Raw genomic sequence first — 16,120 nt, 5'->3', positions numbered from 1 at the left:
GATGTGTTTTTGAAAAATATTTTTGAAAAAATTATTTTTTAGAAAAATGATAATATTTTCTAGTGTTCGACTGAAATCTGAAAATGATTTGAGAAATATTTTTCGCTGTTCGGTTTGGAAAATCGGACTTGATTTTCCTTCATGCACTCCTTTTTATAAATATTATTCCCATTTTTATTTTTTATTTTTTAAAATTCTAATTTTTATTTTTTTCTCTCTTAAATTTGTTTTCATTTTCCCCTCTTCTACCGGTTGCTGACAAGCAAGCTCGAGCCTAGCCACAGACTAGTGAGGCTTGAGTTCGTCGAACGAGGCCTCGCCCGAGGTTGGCGACCGACCGAAGAAGAAGAGAAAAGAAAATAATTTAAAAGAGAAAAAATAATATAAAAATTGTATCCATAAAAAATAAAAAAATGAAAAGAAAATGAAAAAATAATTAAAAGAAAAGCAAATGTGAAAGAGATGAGGAAGGAAAGATGAAGGAAAATATTTTTGAAAATATTTTCCAAACTTTTGAATATGTTTTTTTTTTCATGAAACAAAAACTTTTTTCATTGACTCATTTATTTTCCATGAATCAAACGTTGGAAGATTCAAAAAATATTTTCCTAGAAGTTATTTCCGCGAAAAGAACCGAGCCTTAGGCTCTGTTTGTTTCACGGAGGAAAATGAATGTTTTGAAGAATATTTTCTTAGAAATAATCGCTTGTATCGCTTAAAATAATTAGTTAATAGATATGTTTTCATTATTAATAATGATTTATGTTTAAATATTTTCGTCAACAATAAAAATATTTTTCATTGATTCATTCTCGTAATCAATATATGCGATCGTTTTTAAGAAAATATTTTCTAAATCATTCATTTTAGAAAATTCAGGTCCTTTTTCTGTGTCCATGTTGATAATAATGAGGTGTAGTACTTGCTAATTCGACTAATGCATCTATTTCTCCATGAAAAATTTAGCTTCACCGTCGTTGTAAGCAAATCCAGTGAAGAAACACATGAAGGAAAAATGTGTAGTCATGTGGCAAACAGGGAGTGACAACATAATCCAAGAGTTATGTATACAATCTGCGATTGAAAGTTATTAAGGAATTGCAGATTGACTAAGAAAATGTGAAAGCAGCAGTACATCTTGCAACCCCAGATAATATATAAAACCTAAAACTGAAGTTGTAAAAAGTGGAAGCTCAAGAAAAATTGAAATATTTCGACCAAAAAAAAAAAAAAGAAAAGAAAGGTTGAAATACAAAAGAAAGCGACGCTTGATTGTGTTTGGCAGTGGAGGCCGAGGACTCGGAGATTTTCAAAATTTTGCTGGCTGCTCCGTTGGAATTTGATCCATCAAGGATTCAGGGCATGTCCCCTGCTTATGCCACGGTTCCGGATATGTGATTATCGTGTCTTGGAAAGCACTGATCCAAGTCCTAGGATAAAAAAAAACTCGGGCTATGTCTGCATGAGAAAACATTTTACCATGAGTCATGTTGGTCACGGTTCTCATCGCCTTTAATCTACACAATCCTTCCACCCCCTTCCCCTCCCTCCTGGGCCTCCCCTCTCCCAAGAGCCCCGCTGGTCGCTCCGACCTCAAATCTGCCTCTGGCACGCCGTCTCCCTCCCGAGCCCCGCCGGTCACAGCAACGTCTGAGTCTAGTCCTCTCCTCCTCTCTTTGTGGTGCATCCTTCTCCTCTCTTTCCTCGGAGGATCCCTTAGCTTGCGATTTTGTGCTGGATCTCTTGCTTCGTTGCTGATTCTGTTGGAGCTCATTGAGTCTTGAGCTGTTTCTACTATAGTGTTTATGCATTGACGTTTCTTAAGCCTCGAATGCTTCTATTTGTCATTCCGTAGCACAAGCTGTTTTTGCTAAAGTGTTTCTCTTGATATTTGCTCCGATCTGGCAATATCGAGAGGGAAATATTGTAGCTATTTTGTTTTCGAAGATTAGATGAACTGGTGGGCGCTTTTGAGCGATTTTTTTTTTTTTTTTGGGTTAAATGGCGTGTTCGATCAAATTCTTGTCTTGCTTTTTAGCTGCATGTGTTGCTTTTGGTGTTTTGGTTATGGTTAGGTGTTGTTCTAGTTCGGACTAGAGCGATTTCAAGAGATAGTTCTTTGAAAGTATGAATCAATTTGTTCAGCTATTTTGCTTCATGCAAAACTTCCTAGCCCTATTGTTTTGTTATGTAGATCTATTCAAGCTCTCTTTTTTGCAAAAGGTCTGAATTCAGTTATCTTGAGCTGTTGATCGGCCTAGATGATTTTAAAGTTGAAAGGTCTGATTTATTATGAAAGAGAGGCTACTTCACAAGTAGATCTATTTTCAAAGCAGTGCAGGGAAGAATTTGCCAATTTCAGCTCAAGATCCTCATTTGAGAACGCTAAAAGGTGCACCAAATACTCGCTAGATTGCAAGACGGCGGCCCTTGCTACCCCAAGCACGGACATCCCTTGCCCGAGGCCAACGACCTGCGCCAGCTATCTGACGCGACCATCCCGGCAGTGAATTACCCTGGAAAGCTAATGGAGTACTAAGCATGGTGTTTAGCAGGGGCTCTCTCAAACCCTGGCAATTGTAACTTGATACTCGATTCAATCATGCATCCAAGCCTATCTATTGACCTTTTTGAAGGTGAACCACCAATGCTTGTAGCTTAATCTGGTTTACTTCTTGTGAATACATGAACGAGCATCCAAGCCTATTTAAAAGCTCCGGTTCGATTTTCGTTCTTGTTTGTATCCTTGGCCACAGTGTCTGTTCCTCGAAAAGTAATTCTGCTGCTCAAGAAACAATTTGGCAAAGAATATCCAAAGTCCGAATTAGAAGAAAGTATTGTGTGTAGAAGCCACGTCACATGACATTTTGAAGAAAAGTCAATCAGAAGTGAGATATTTCAGCAATATTCTCCTTAAAATTCTCTTACGAAAGAACACATTTAGTTTCACATACGAGGCAAACATTGAATAACAAAGCAGAAGCACAAGATATGCACGCCTAAAAATGCTTAAACCACGTCATACCTTCTTGGCTAACGTGGAAATCCCACCTGATTTTCGGTGCTTCACAGGCCTGTTTTCCTTTAAATAGTTCAAAAGGTCGTTTATATAACGTTCTTGGAGATCCTTGTCCCCAAAAGATAGGCCTCATCTCCTTCGCTTTCTCTCGGTAAACCCTACCCTCCTCTTCCACCATCACCAGCCTCAGTGACTTGGCCACAGACTGCCTCGTGACCGACCTGTCGGACTCGGTTCTTGGTATCGAATACCCGACCTGTCTCTCTTCCAAGAGCCTCGCGTTTGGTCCTTGACCCGCCCAGAATGAGAAAAGTATCAAGGCTCTCCCGAAGCTTAGTGCCTCCACCACTGAACTCCACCCGACATGAGTCAAGAACCCGCCCACCGAGTCATGCGCGAGTATCTTGAGCTGAGGCACCCAGCTCTCGCAAACCATGCCACGCCCTTCAACTCCCTCCTTAAAACCGTCTGGCAACACAATCGACTCCGTGTTGGGTATGTTGAGCTGAGGCTTGAGCACCCAGAAGCGCGGTAACCCCGAAAGCTCTAGCCTTAGGGCGATCTCGGTCAGTTCGGTTTGGCTTGGCCCGGCCTTGCTCCCGAATGCCACGTACACCACAGTACCTTTCTTTTGTACATCGAGCCATTCCTTGATTGACCGCCGCATATCGGTTTCGCCTCGCATCTCGGGATCGCTCAGGGGATGTAGTCCAACAGGGAAGACTGGTTTGCCATGGATATCCTTGAGGACACTTAGCCATTCCAGTTCGAGCTCATAGCTGCTTCTAAGAGTTATTATGTCACAGCTTTCCTGGCCTGCCCCGAAATGGTAAGTGTCCGAGACGCCCGAGGAATTGCTGGTCACCCCACTAAAGATCTTGTTGCTCTCAAAGTGGCGGAATGCGACCTTAGTAGGGAAAGGAACCCACTTGGGGCGACAGGTGAAATCTCTGGAGTTTTCCGGTAGTCATCCCCTTTAAAGACTCTGATGGCCCAAGGAAACTCAAGCAGGCAGCATTGAAAATAACGAAGAAAACGCTCCTTATGCCCAGTCTAGAAGCGATTTGGCCAGCCCAATACGGAGCGAAATTGTATATGATCCAATCGGGATCCGAAGATTCAAGGAGTCGGGCCACGGGCTCTTGGAGCATGTCGTAAGCCTTCTTGAGGTACGGGACCCTGTCGTAAGGCAGGTCGCCGGTGGCTTCGGCGCTCTCCGGCAAGTGTTCGACGGCTGGTAAGGGAGCTTCACGAAGCTAATGAGAGGAGCGAGGTGCGGAGGGGGCTTCGGGAGGCGATCTATGTTTCTCGGGGACGACAGGAACGATAGCCAGTGGCCCTTCCCGGCCATCCACTTGGCTAACTCCATGTACGGCATAATGTGGCCATAGGCCAACCACGGAAGCATCACTATGTGGAGATTATCATGTGTATCGGCCATTGTCTGTAGAGGGGCTGGACACGTTCGGACACGCGGTCAACAGAACGGACACGCGAAGGTGGCGAAGAGAGGACGCCAACAGAGAGGTGAAGATGCAAACAGACTCGACAGCAGAGATAGTGAGAAGAGATCCAAAATAAGGGTTGGGGCTTTCTCATTTTGACTCTTTTGCCCCTACAAAAATTATAATTGGCAGGTGGTTGGTAGTAAGATCGATTCCTGTGCTCTGGATTTGATAGATGAGGATTGTTTTTTTTTTCTTTTTCAAATCATTTTAGGGCTCTTTTTATTTATTTATTTATTTGTAGAATTATATCATGTATATATAAAAAATATATATTTAATATATAACGTGTCTCAGCCTGTTGAAATTCTTCATTTTTTGAGAAATCACGTGTCGGTGTGTCGTGCTGTTTCATGTCCCTTGTCCCTTGTCGTGTCGGTGCTACATAGTATAAGACTATAGAAGTCGTATAAATAGGGCACCAGTCATGCAAACTTTTCTCGTAATCGCTAGTCCGGTTGCACTCGTCACAAGACTTAACCCAACACCTTACGACACGAGTTAACGACAACCGAATTATTCTTTAAGGTTTTCGTCAATCTGAGTTTGTCTTCGTGTCGATAGAAGTTGGTGAAATTATTTTAGCATTTGCGAGATGATTCGCTGAGGCTTTTGGTCTTTTGTTTTTTGGTTTGGTCGAATGATTCGTGGAGGTTGGAAGGTCCTTTTTTGCCTATGTCTTCTTATGGAGAACATCATATGTAATCTGTTGTTTCGCCCGTCCATTGAAATAGTGCTTTACAACGATTGAGTTGGCGTTCCGTTTGTTAAAAAAAACGAAAAAAAAAAAAAAACATGGTTGACATCATAATTTTTGTGGTGATTAGTAAATTCCAAACCATGTTGGTAAACTTGTTTAGTTGATATTTAGTTAACGCAAAATGTTAGCAACTTACGAGCGTCAACTCCAAGAGTAGACCATCAGCTCTTTTCGTAATTTATAACTCAGTTAAAAAAAAAAAATTAGAGGTGAAAATAGTAAATTACCAGTGAACTCAGTAACTTATCAACGTAGATCCAATTTTAAGATAGTAAGTCACCAGTAGAGTAAGGAATGTACGAACTTCAAATTAAATGTAAATAATATGTTTATGTCGAAATTACCTCTCAAAATGAAAAATCACAAGTTTGTAAATAACCCACGGATACAGAAACTTGTCGTTTTCTTAAAAGGTAAAAACAAGCAAAGATAGTAACTCACCACTGAAAAAAGTAACTAGCCGACTTAGGTCCATTTTATTATAATAAGTTGCCAATAATTTAAGAAATTTACAAACTCCAACTTATCTTAGAAGATGAGTAAATTGATACTAAATTTGAAGGTTTATGACTAAATTGATTAAATTTGAAAGTTTAGAATTGATTTAGCCGTCATGCAATAAGTATAACACTTTTTAAATAAATATCCCGGTGCAAGGATCATAAGAATGCCTTCGATGAGAATATCCGGTCCAAAGCACAAGATCTAGACTTTAACCTAACCGAGGTAAATATATTGATAGACCAGCACTTGTTGGAGCGGGGCAAGCTGGCATACCCGGCATTAGACTTCGGTTTGGCGCTCGAGAAGAAATGAACTAGAAAAATGTCGAGAGAGAGCCAAATTTTTCTCTCAAACCCCTTATATAGTCACAGCACAAGACGTCCAATGGGTTTTTGGCTTGGTTTGTAAACTCATTTCCGCTTGGATCACTCCCAAATCAGTCTAGATCAAGCCAGCCTCTCTTCCTCACGTTCCCCTTCCTTGATTGCAGCTGGAGATGGCGAAATGTCAGCTGAGAATAGCCAGGTTCTCCGGAGACAAGTCGCGGCAGTCGGCATTTGGCAGGCCTTTTGTTTTCATGTTCCAACTAGTTTAGTCATCTTAATCAACTCCAATCAAACCCAAAGCACTCCGGCAACTGCAGCTCTCCTTCACGTTTTGTCTTCACATTTCCAGCTGAAGATCAGCAGACATTGTCCTTGGTTTCTTCTTGTTCCCGCTGGCTCCGGCTGGAGATTTTGGACCGGTTTGGTCCTCCAATTTGGTTCGAATCTAACTCAAGTTTTCTAGTTCAATTAGAACTAGATAGTGACCGGCCTAGGGAGCTTGATAGTGTTAGAAACGTGGGATTAAATGAGTGTTTAGGGGGTGCACATCGGCGGGAAAGGAAAGGCAAGAAAAGATTAGAGTCTGACTGCGAATTCGATTGGCTCGGGACCTCCGATGCACTCGTCGATTTGAATTCTTCGCCGTTGGGTCCAAAACGCTTAAATTACAATGCCTCTTGCTACTAAATGCAGAGAAATGCCATAAGAACTGTGAATGCAATGCTCATGAGTGATCAATATTTGGTTTAGGGATCAAATTATGTTGTTGACGCGAGTTCGATTACTGAACCTTTTTGAATAAATGATCTTTTACGCGAAAACTTTTGTGTCAATACTTATTGAATGAACGAAAAAATGATGTGTAGACTTTTTTCTTTTATCAACTTTTCCTCTAGTAGCCGCAAAACAAAAGGAAAACGTTGCTGATTTCACATCGCACCAGTATGACAAGGTTACACCAGATTAGTTGAGCCAGTTGAATTGAGAACTGGTCATTAATCTACTTCTTTAGCCAGTCCTCCTAATGGCATTTTCCATAGACAATATGCCTTTACTCTCATTTTCTGCTGGAATTTAAATTTTTCCCACAAAGGTGGGTAGTGTCGATGAAATTGCGTGAAAGTAGAATTTCTTCGATAGAAAGAGACGGCAAGATTCAACAAACTCTCAGATATACTAAAGATACATTTTTGTCACTTCCGTAGAAAACAATTACTCGAACCATCAATGTTTTGCGCTGGATTTGCTGTGCTCAATCAAATAAATCGTCCCAGTCTGAAAAGTCTTATGCTAGCCACACATTACAGATCGAATCTCACTTGAACACCAGTCACCCACTTGAATCAAGAAATAATTCATCACCCGTTCGGACTGAAAAAAACATTTGAGACTTAGCACATACAATCTTATGCAGGTATTAATCAGGCCTAAATTTATCTACTCCAACCAGAGGCAGTACATGTTTCCGAGGCGAACTTGGATCAACTTCCATGTGTCCAATGCCATTCTCTCAACAGCCTCCAGACAACTCGTGTATATTGGACGAATCAATTCAACAGCCAACCCAGTGTCATGAGAGACTCTGACTGAGATTGAATTGGGTGTAAATATAAAACAACTCAAGCTCAACACAGTAAAGCTGCATTCGTTCACTATAAGTCAAAGCACATCATAGTATAACACTCATCAAACTACAGCGGGATTTGGATAATGCAACCGCCAAACATAATACATCTGAAAACTCATCACACATCCTCTTCTCAATAAACGTTGAGGAACATCAGAGATTATATGAACTAAGGTTCCATTTGTTTTAGCTCAAGAAAACTACTTTTTACTTAATCTAAAGCTGGAAATTCATGTTGTTTTGCTGTCCATGTAGATAACATTGAGGTGTAGTACTTGCTAGTTCGATTGATGCATCTATTTGTCTGTGAAAACTTCAGCTCGTAATCCACAAAATCTAACACACAAAACACAAAGGAAAAATGTGCAGTTTTGTCCCAAACAGGAAGCAACAACATGATCCAAGAGCCATATACATAATCTACGAACTGACAAGTTGTTAATCACTTGTAGATTGATTTAAAGGGGAAACAAAATAGAAGTATACGAGATCGGTGGATGGTACAAAGTGACTGTAGCTTGGTACTTTCCTTTCCCCACATCCTTTGATGATGCAGCATACTGTAAACCTATCATAAATTTTAAATTTTGATCAAAAATCAAATTGCACTTCGTCATAATCAAGGAAAACAACCATATTTTCTGGTCCTATATTAAACGGGATTCTGCAAATGATTCAACAATATGTTACGAGAAACCACTCAAAACTGACTTCATCTTTTTAACTCGGATAAACTTGGCAGCAGAGAAGCCTTTAAAGTTCTATTAAGAGTCAATGCCAAATCTGAACTTGGCATATTCTAACCCAGCTACTTAAGAAATCTAAGAAATTGGGAATTTCATTTTACGCAATATTTGAGTTTAAAAATAAAGGCGAAAAAACAGGAGCACAAAAGCAAATTGGGGATTCTAAAAAGCTCGATTCAACAGATAGGAAGCGCTAAGTTCAAGAGACAGGATATCCAATCCAAAGTTTACAGCCCTCAATTACAGTGACACACATAAATACAGTCAAAAGTGAGGCCCTATCCAACCCCTAATCAATAATTTACCCAATCAAGAGCCCTTGACAGTGTAGGTGCTTACTTCAGATACCCTCATTTTGATCGTACAGTCCATCACTCCATTGAATGCTCAGACACAGTAGGGAAGGAAATACTAGTGTAGACCAACATCTATCAAGATGCCATCTTTGTGCATAACAATCTATTAGGCACTATGAGATCGATATTAGTCAAAAAGACATGCCTCTAATGGAAAGCCCGAATTATCCATTTTATTCATCATCTTCTCTTATAAATGTTAGCTATACTAGTCATGATCACAAACTAGTTGAGAAAGAACTCCATTCAGTTAATTTATCAACAATAATACTAGAAGACTAGTTTAGCTCAAATATATATCACCACAATATGCACCAGTCACTTAAATTATTACACTTAATGATGCAACAGATATCATTCACATTAACCATGCATAGAACCAACAGTAATCATAACTAATATCACTCATAGTGAATACTATAACTCAGTCAGGACTGCAACATCTTCATATGCATGCATGCTTGTGCGAGTGCGTGCATGCTTAAAGATAATTTAAGATATGAGAAAGTCGGCATTCAACAATTACAGAAGAAAATGAACCCACTTTTGTAAAAGCACTCAACTGGGTAAGAATTGGTTGCATCCAGCACATCGAACGAGATTTCCATCAAAATTTCAGAAGCCAGACACACGATCACTCATAGCTGCAATTTTCCAGTCAAACAGCCAATTATGACAAACAGACAGATGAATAACTCTGCAACAAAAGTTCATGCTACACATTAACTGTCTATGAAAAGGTTGGCAAGAACAGACAGTACTTGCCCATTAAGATCATGATTTGAAATAAAAAGGATCCAAATTTCAAGAAGCAATGCCAATACCGAGTATGAGAATACCATTTCCAAGTGGTAATTGACGGAGTGCCACACAAAACCTTTCTAGTTTCGAGACAAGCAGATTTGAGAGCAAGAACCCCCTTTTAAGGTTTTTGTTTTTTGTACTTTTTCTTTTTGGGATGGATAGCTGCATGGAATCAGATCCTGAGTGTTGATACTTTACACTCTGAAGATTGTAATATTGGTATCCATGTGAAAGAAAGATCGAGTTGTTATTCACCTTCTTACTTATTAAGCAAAGAGCAAAAGGCCCCAGATTAGTGCCAATATCAGTAAGAGATTTGTTACCATTTTAAAATACCATCTTTCAAAATTACTTTGGGGCAACATTCCCAAACAAATACATGACATTCCAGATTTAGGCAAAAATTGGAATGTCTTCTTCCTCCACTTCAGCAACTAATTAGCGGGTGATCAGACCAACTCTTCCATTAAAAACATAAGTACCTATTAGTTCAGCAGCTCAAATCACAAGATCCAGAATTATACACTTACGGAGAACATAACTGCCACAGATTGATTCAACAAACAAAGCGTTAAGGACCTGGAACCAACAGGACATAAGACAAAGTCAGTCCAGTAAGACACATTTGGAACAGTAGATTTTCCAGAGCGCGCCGCGCCCCCCCAAAAAAAAAAAAAAAAAAACCCACACTCATCCATCCTTTCAGATAAATCACGTTCATTTCATTCTTCCACACTTGCCTATGAAACTCTGATCCTTGAGAATCAGCGATACTTCAAAAACCAAGCATGCTCAGCACAAAATTAAAAGTTTCAGCAACAAAGTCTAATCCAGATGTATAGGTAGATATGCCCCGCAGGCATCAGGGTTATACTAAAACCCGTTGTTGTTTTTGGCCATAATAGAAAATATCAGCTGCATTGCCTATCGGATGTTCATTAAAAATTTTACGAAGACATCAAATCAGATGTTCATTCACCAATATTTGCCTTATCGGACTATGACACAATAAATTCTCATGCATGGCTTATCAACTTGCTACAATTTTATGGAGATTGGGAGATATCGGAGCACAACATATGGTCATTAAGAGTGACCTCACAAGAAGCAGCCCATTTCGACATCATCACTGACCAACAAGCATCAGCAGTTGTGACTTTCGTCCATTCTAATGCTGCCAAATGACGACCGTTGAAGTATCCCACAACTCTTGCCGATGTGTTCTACATGAGCCTTGTGCATATGTGCTCTCCCTCCACCTAATAGCTTAAACTTTTTGGTTAAATTTCCTTACACAGTATCAAATCAACCGCTCATTCGGTTTTCTTTCATGTCTCTGCATCTTGTTTGTGAATCACCATGGTGGTTTATGTCGATGACATCATCAGTACCTAAGAAGATATAGATGGTATAGATTGACTGAAAAGCCATCTTCACATTTCCAAACCAAGAATTCGGGCAGTTGCAGTACTTCCTAGGTGTTGTGGTAAGCATTCTCTGAACAAGGTCTTTATATTTGCCTGCGAGATTACACAATGGATATTCTCCAGGAGACAGGCACGTTAGGGTGTGAACCAGTTGCTCCCATAAATCCTAATGTGAAACTAGTACCAGATCACGGTGAATTTATCCATAACCCTGGACAATTTCGCAGATTGGTTTGAATTATCTTACTATTACCCGCCCTGGTATTGCTTTTGCAATAAATGGTTAGTCAATTTCTTAACTTGCTACAACAAGTCGTTGGAACACAATAATTCAGATTCATTGATATATTAAAGGTGCTCCAGGAAAAGGATTGTTATACTATGATTATGGACATTGTCGTATCTTTGCTTACATAGGTGCAAAGTGGCAGGCTCTCCCTCATATAGATGATCTACATCATGATATTGAGTCTTTATTGGAAGGATTCTTATCTCCTGGAAGAGTAAAAAGCAGATACTTGTGGCCACATCTCATGCAGCAGTTGAGTGGTAGAGTGCTGTAGGAACACGTAAGCTAATGCGGCAAAAATTTCTTGTTAAGGAAGCAGGATTTGGGTAGACAGAATCCATGTGGTTAATTTGTAACAATTACACTGCATTAAATATTGCTTGAAATCCCATGTTTATAGAGAGAATTGAACACATTGAGGTTGACTGCCCTTTTACTAGGGAGAAGTTACTGGTGGAGAAATTGCAACAAGTTTTGTGAAATGTAACGATCAGCTTGCTGATCTATTGCCAAGCCTCTCTCAGATCCTCAATTCAAATATATGGTAACAAGCTTGGACCATAAGACATATATGCTCCAATTTAAGGGGGAGCCCTTGTAATTGTCAACATAATGTTAAACCGAGTTTATAGTGCATACGAAAAAAAAAAAAAAGGGGAGCACAAAAACCCAAGTCTTTTGGTCTCAACTTATGTCCTCTAGCCTTAACATGGTTGCACATAGCAGAGCTAGGTTTCACCCTAGTTTATTTATGCATGCGTGCTTCATCAATTCCACGTGCCATTCTCAATTAGATTTGCACGTGAAATGAGATAATAAAGTGTCTCACGTCACTTATCTACAAGATTCAGATAAGTCTTATATGCACATAATCTCTCTCTACCTATTAACTTCAATGTATAAAGTGGATTTTCTAACAACAAGAAGACAAATCTATAAGTATGCTCAAACAAATCATCCATGTCAGAAAGAAGTGCAATAAATGTTATATGAATGAATGAAAACCAAAAGAAAAAATTTCACCCACCATAAACTATTGGACGTGCTTCCCAAGAATTGGTTTCCATATTGGCTGACTTTGACATACTTCTATTTGTCAATCATTCTACCAGGAGAAATTGTCATTTTAAACATATTAGAATGCAGAAATCAGGAAAAACTTAGGTAGATCAGTAAAAAATTTAACATATTTACCTTCCGATAGTTATCCTGTTGCAGAGGGCAGCAATTGTGCAACAGTTTCCAATTATTCTTTCTTCCCCGGAAGCAATTGTACTCCTTCCAGCTGCATTTTAACATATGTTCAGTGTCGTCCACGATATGCAGTCATTTTTTCCAGTTCTTTAAATGATAGATGAGCAAGTAATCCACATTGTTTCCGGTGACAGCAATGCCGGTAGCCTCCAGTCAAAACAATATTTTATTTCAATTCACATCCCATCAAGTCCCTCAATCAACAATGTATAAGTTTGATGGTGCAGTTGGCAGCCTTTCCTCTCCATGACCTGCAGCAAATCTGAGCATCTCTTAACAAAACCCTTCTTAAGTAGCCCATCAACTAGAAGCTTCCAGGCTAATTCATCATGATTGTACCCGCAAACTAATAGACTACGAAAAAAATGTTCAGCCTCTTCATCCTCCTCCTGATCGTATAGGCCACATATAAGCAGCTTAGAAGACTCCAGAAGGGGTAAATGGCCCTGCTCGATCATAGCCTCTGTCATCTTCTTTGCTTCTCTGTATTCTCCCTTCTTACAACAACAGCAAACAAGAGCATTGTAAGTTTTTTCATCAGGATTCATGCCTCTATCTCTCATATGATCGACTATTCGAACCGCTACTTTAAGGCGGCCCACTTTGCAAAGTCCTATAATGATCTTGGCATAAGTGTTGACATTAGGAGCACAACCATGCTCGAGCATTTTGTCGAAAAACTTCAAAACAGTTCCAAAATCCACAATCCTCCACACATCTGCTTTATCGACTGCTGAGATATTTGATGTCAAAATATCCCTTCTGACCGCAAGGTTTTCCCCTTTCACCTGATTTCCATCTAAAAAATGCTGAAGCAAATGACCATAGGTATGGTGAGAAGGCACACAACCAGAATCAAACATGCGTTTCAGAACATCAAAAGATAGATGAAGTAATCCCAAATGCCCATATGCATCAATTAAATATGTGTAAGGAACTGAGTCGGGCTCAATTTTCTCTCTTCTCATCTTAGAAATCAAATTTTCTGCTTCATATAGTCTGCATTGCGAGCAGTATGCATAGATAAACGACGTGTAAGTAAAGAGATCAGGCTGATATCCCAACGAGACCATCTGGTCCAAAAGCTCATCAGCATGATCGAAGTCTCCTTCAGCAAGCATCAGCTTAATCAGAATTGTATAAGTATACACCGTCGGCTTCAAGTCCCGATTGAGCATTATTTTCACCATCATCAATGCTTCTTGTGTTCTCTTTTCTTTGCATAATCCATCTATCAAAGCATTGTAAGTGAATGAATTTGGCTTGCAATCCTCCAAGAGCATCCTATCAAGCAATCCACAGGCATCCTCAAGTTTTCCAGATGCACAACAGCCATCAATTAACGATGTATATATCACTTCATTTGCTTTGATACCTTTCTCATGCAATGAATCCAGTAAAGCAAAAGCTTCTTTAATCCTCAACCTCTTACAAAGAGTATCCATAATAAAGCTATAACTCCAAACATCAGGAGCTAAACCACTCTCTTCCATCATTTTCAGTAGCCTATGAGCATTATCCAGCTCCCCTAGTCTACATTGACCATGAATTAAAGAATTATATGTGACAATAGACGGAGGGAGGTTGCGCTCAGCCATCTTATTAAACAATGCCATAGCCTGGTGCACATTCTTATTCTTACAAAAGTAGTCTATCAATTCATTGTATGTACGAGTATCTGGACTACATTTTTTTGACTCCATCAAACCTAAAATATCAAATGCAGCATCTATTCTTCCTTCCTTACAATATCCGTTAATTAAAGCATTGTAAGTGACAACACCTGGAACTAGGCCCTTATCGGACAATTCATCCAACAATTTCCGGGCTTCACTGATCTTATTGTTCTTACAGAAACCATCAATGATGACAGTATAGGTATGAAGATTAGGCTCACAACCTCTCTCAGGCATCTCCGTAAACAAATCCATTGCTTCTGATATTCTACCCAAATCACATAAACTACATATAAGAACTGTATATGTTCGAACAGAAGCGCTGCAATTATCTTGCCCCATCTGAGAAAATAACTTCAGAGCCTCATCCACCCGCCTAGCTTCACAGAGACCGTGTATAAGGATGGTGTATGAAACCTCATTTCTTGCACAACCCTTTTGTGGCATTTGCACAAAGATCTTATAGGCGCCATTCACATCCTTCTTCCTACAGTGACCCAATATCAGGGAGGTATATGTATATGTATCCGGGCTCAAACCCACCTCCAAAATCTTTCTCACGTAAAACTCTGCCTCAACCAGATTCCCTAACTTACAGTACGCATTAACCATTGTATTGAAAGTATAGATGTTTGGTAGAACCTTCAGGTCTAACATCTCTATGTACACATTTTTCATTTCGTCGATCATCAAGAACTTCGCTAATGCCATCAGCAGAGTATTATAGCATCTCACGGTAAGCTTAAATCTCAAATCACCTTCCCCGTTCATCCGGGATAAAAACTCCAATACGAACCGCACGTCATCCACTGAACCACAGCATTTTATCATGGCGATCCGCAGCTTCTCAGCAACAGGAAAAAACTTGTTAGGAATCAGAATGGCCAGCAAAGCCGAATAAGACTGGACGTTGTGGCTGAACCCACGTCTCTGCGAAATCAAATTGAAGAACCCAAGCGCCGTCCGAGGGTCGAGATTAGAAGCGAGGACGGAGGAAACATGAGACGGGGTTATCGAGGGGATCAGCCTCTTGAGCCGAGGGTTCCTCTGCCAATTCGGGGACGTGAGGATCGAGAGAAGCTGAGACGAAACATCCGACGGCTCGGGCTCGGCGGCGGCGGCGAAAGCAGCGGGAGAGGCGATGGAAGAGAGAGCTTTAGCGAGAGAAACGGGCGCGAAGGCGGTGGGATCACAGGGACTGAAAATGGCCGACGTCATTCTCGTGGCGGAGCATCGGGCGGCGGCGGCGACTCCGCTCATTGAAGGGAAGGTCTAGGGTTTTGCGATGGCAGTGGCACGCATATGGAGATCAGGGGGTTGGATCGAGAGCGAGTTCGACGCGTTGCAGAGAGGCCAGCGGCGCTGTGTCCGGAGTTCCACGACTGAGTTTCGACGGGGAAAAGCGGGTGTCCGTCGCGAACTGCTGCCGGAAATGGAGGACCCCGACCCGTTGTGCTTTCGGATCTAACCGTCTACTGTGAGCTGGACCAGTATCAAATCACTCCTTGATTAACGTACCTCGCATCCATCAGATTTACAAGATTAATGATCAAAATGAACTTGATCCCCATAAGCTCCCATAGCCGATCAAATTGAGTAGGACCAAATCGATTCTATCTAAAACGGAAGTCTCATCGACACTCTTTGATAAGAGATCGACTGCTCTTGAGCTCGGGACCTCCCCATAAAGATTTGAACTCGGGATCTCCCGCTCCGATATCATGAAAGATTTTATAGGACCACAACCAACCGCTCTAAAAGTTTAAGTTGATAGAAGAACGCGTAATTTAATATTTATATATTCCAACACGCTCCACGCAACCCAAC

The 16,120-nt window shown here is 40.4% G+C and overlaps 1 protein-coding gene and 1 pseudogene across 5 annotated transcripts; both read right to left on the bottom strand.

The window, feature by feature from the left end:
* Positions 1-3,019: 3,019 nt before the first annotated feature.
* LOC115753818 lies at positions 3,020-4,460 on the bottom strand (annotated as a pseudogene).
* A 3,001-nt stretch (positions 4,461-7,461) lies between these two features.
* LOC115753813 (pentatricopeptide repeat-containing protein At5g65560) lies at positions 7,462-15,756 on the bottom strand. 5 transcript variants are annotated; one of them, XM_030692630.2, is made up of 6 exons: positions 12,558-15,756; positions 12,391-12,468; positions 10,178-10,226; positions 9,407-9,540; positions 8,228-8,309; positions 7,462-8,077 (listed from the first exon to the last, which is right to left on the bottom strand). In XM_030692630.2, the coding sequence occupies exon 1, from the start codon at positions 15,551-15,553 to the stop codon at positions 12,794-12,796; it is 2,760 nt and encodes a 919-aa protein (XP_030548490.1). In that variant the 5' UTR covers positions 15,554-15,756; the 3' UTR covers positions 7,462-8,077; positions 8,228-8,309; positions 9,407-9,540; positions 10,178-10,226; positions 12,391-12,468; positions 12,558-12,793. The 5 variants fall into 5 exon arrangements, with proteins under 5 accessions (XP_030548490.1, XP_030548493.1, XP_048135584.1 ...); XM_030692633.2 differs by adding an exon at positions 11,039-11,167 and having other exon boundaries at positions 7,462-9,540; XM_048279627.1 differs by having other exon boundaries at positions 8,228-9,540.
* Between the last annotated feature and the right edge of the window lie 364 nt (positions 15,757-16,120).

Source organism: Rhodamnia argentea, chromosome 1 (genome assembly GCF_020921035.1).
Source record: "Rhodamnia argentea isolate NSW1041297 chromosome 1, ASM2092103v1, whole genome shotgun sequence".
Taxonomy (NCBI): domain Eukaryota; kingdom Viridiplantae; phylum Streptophyta; class Magnoliopsida; order Myrtales; family Myrtaceae; genus Rhodamnia; species Rhodamnia argentea.
Note: the sequence above shows the minus strand (reverse complement) of the source record. Positions and strands in the feature narration are given on the sequence as shown.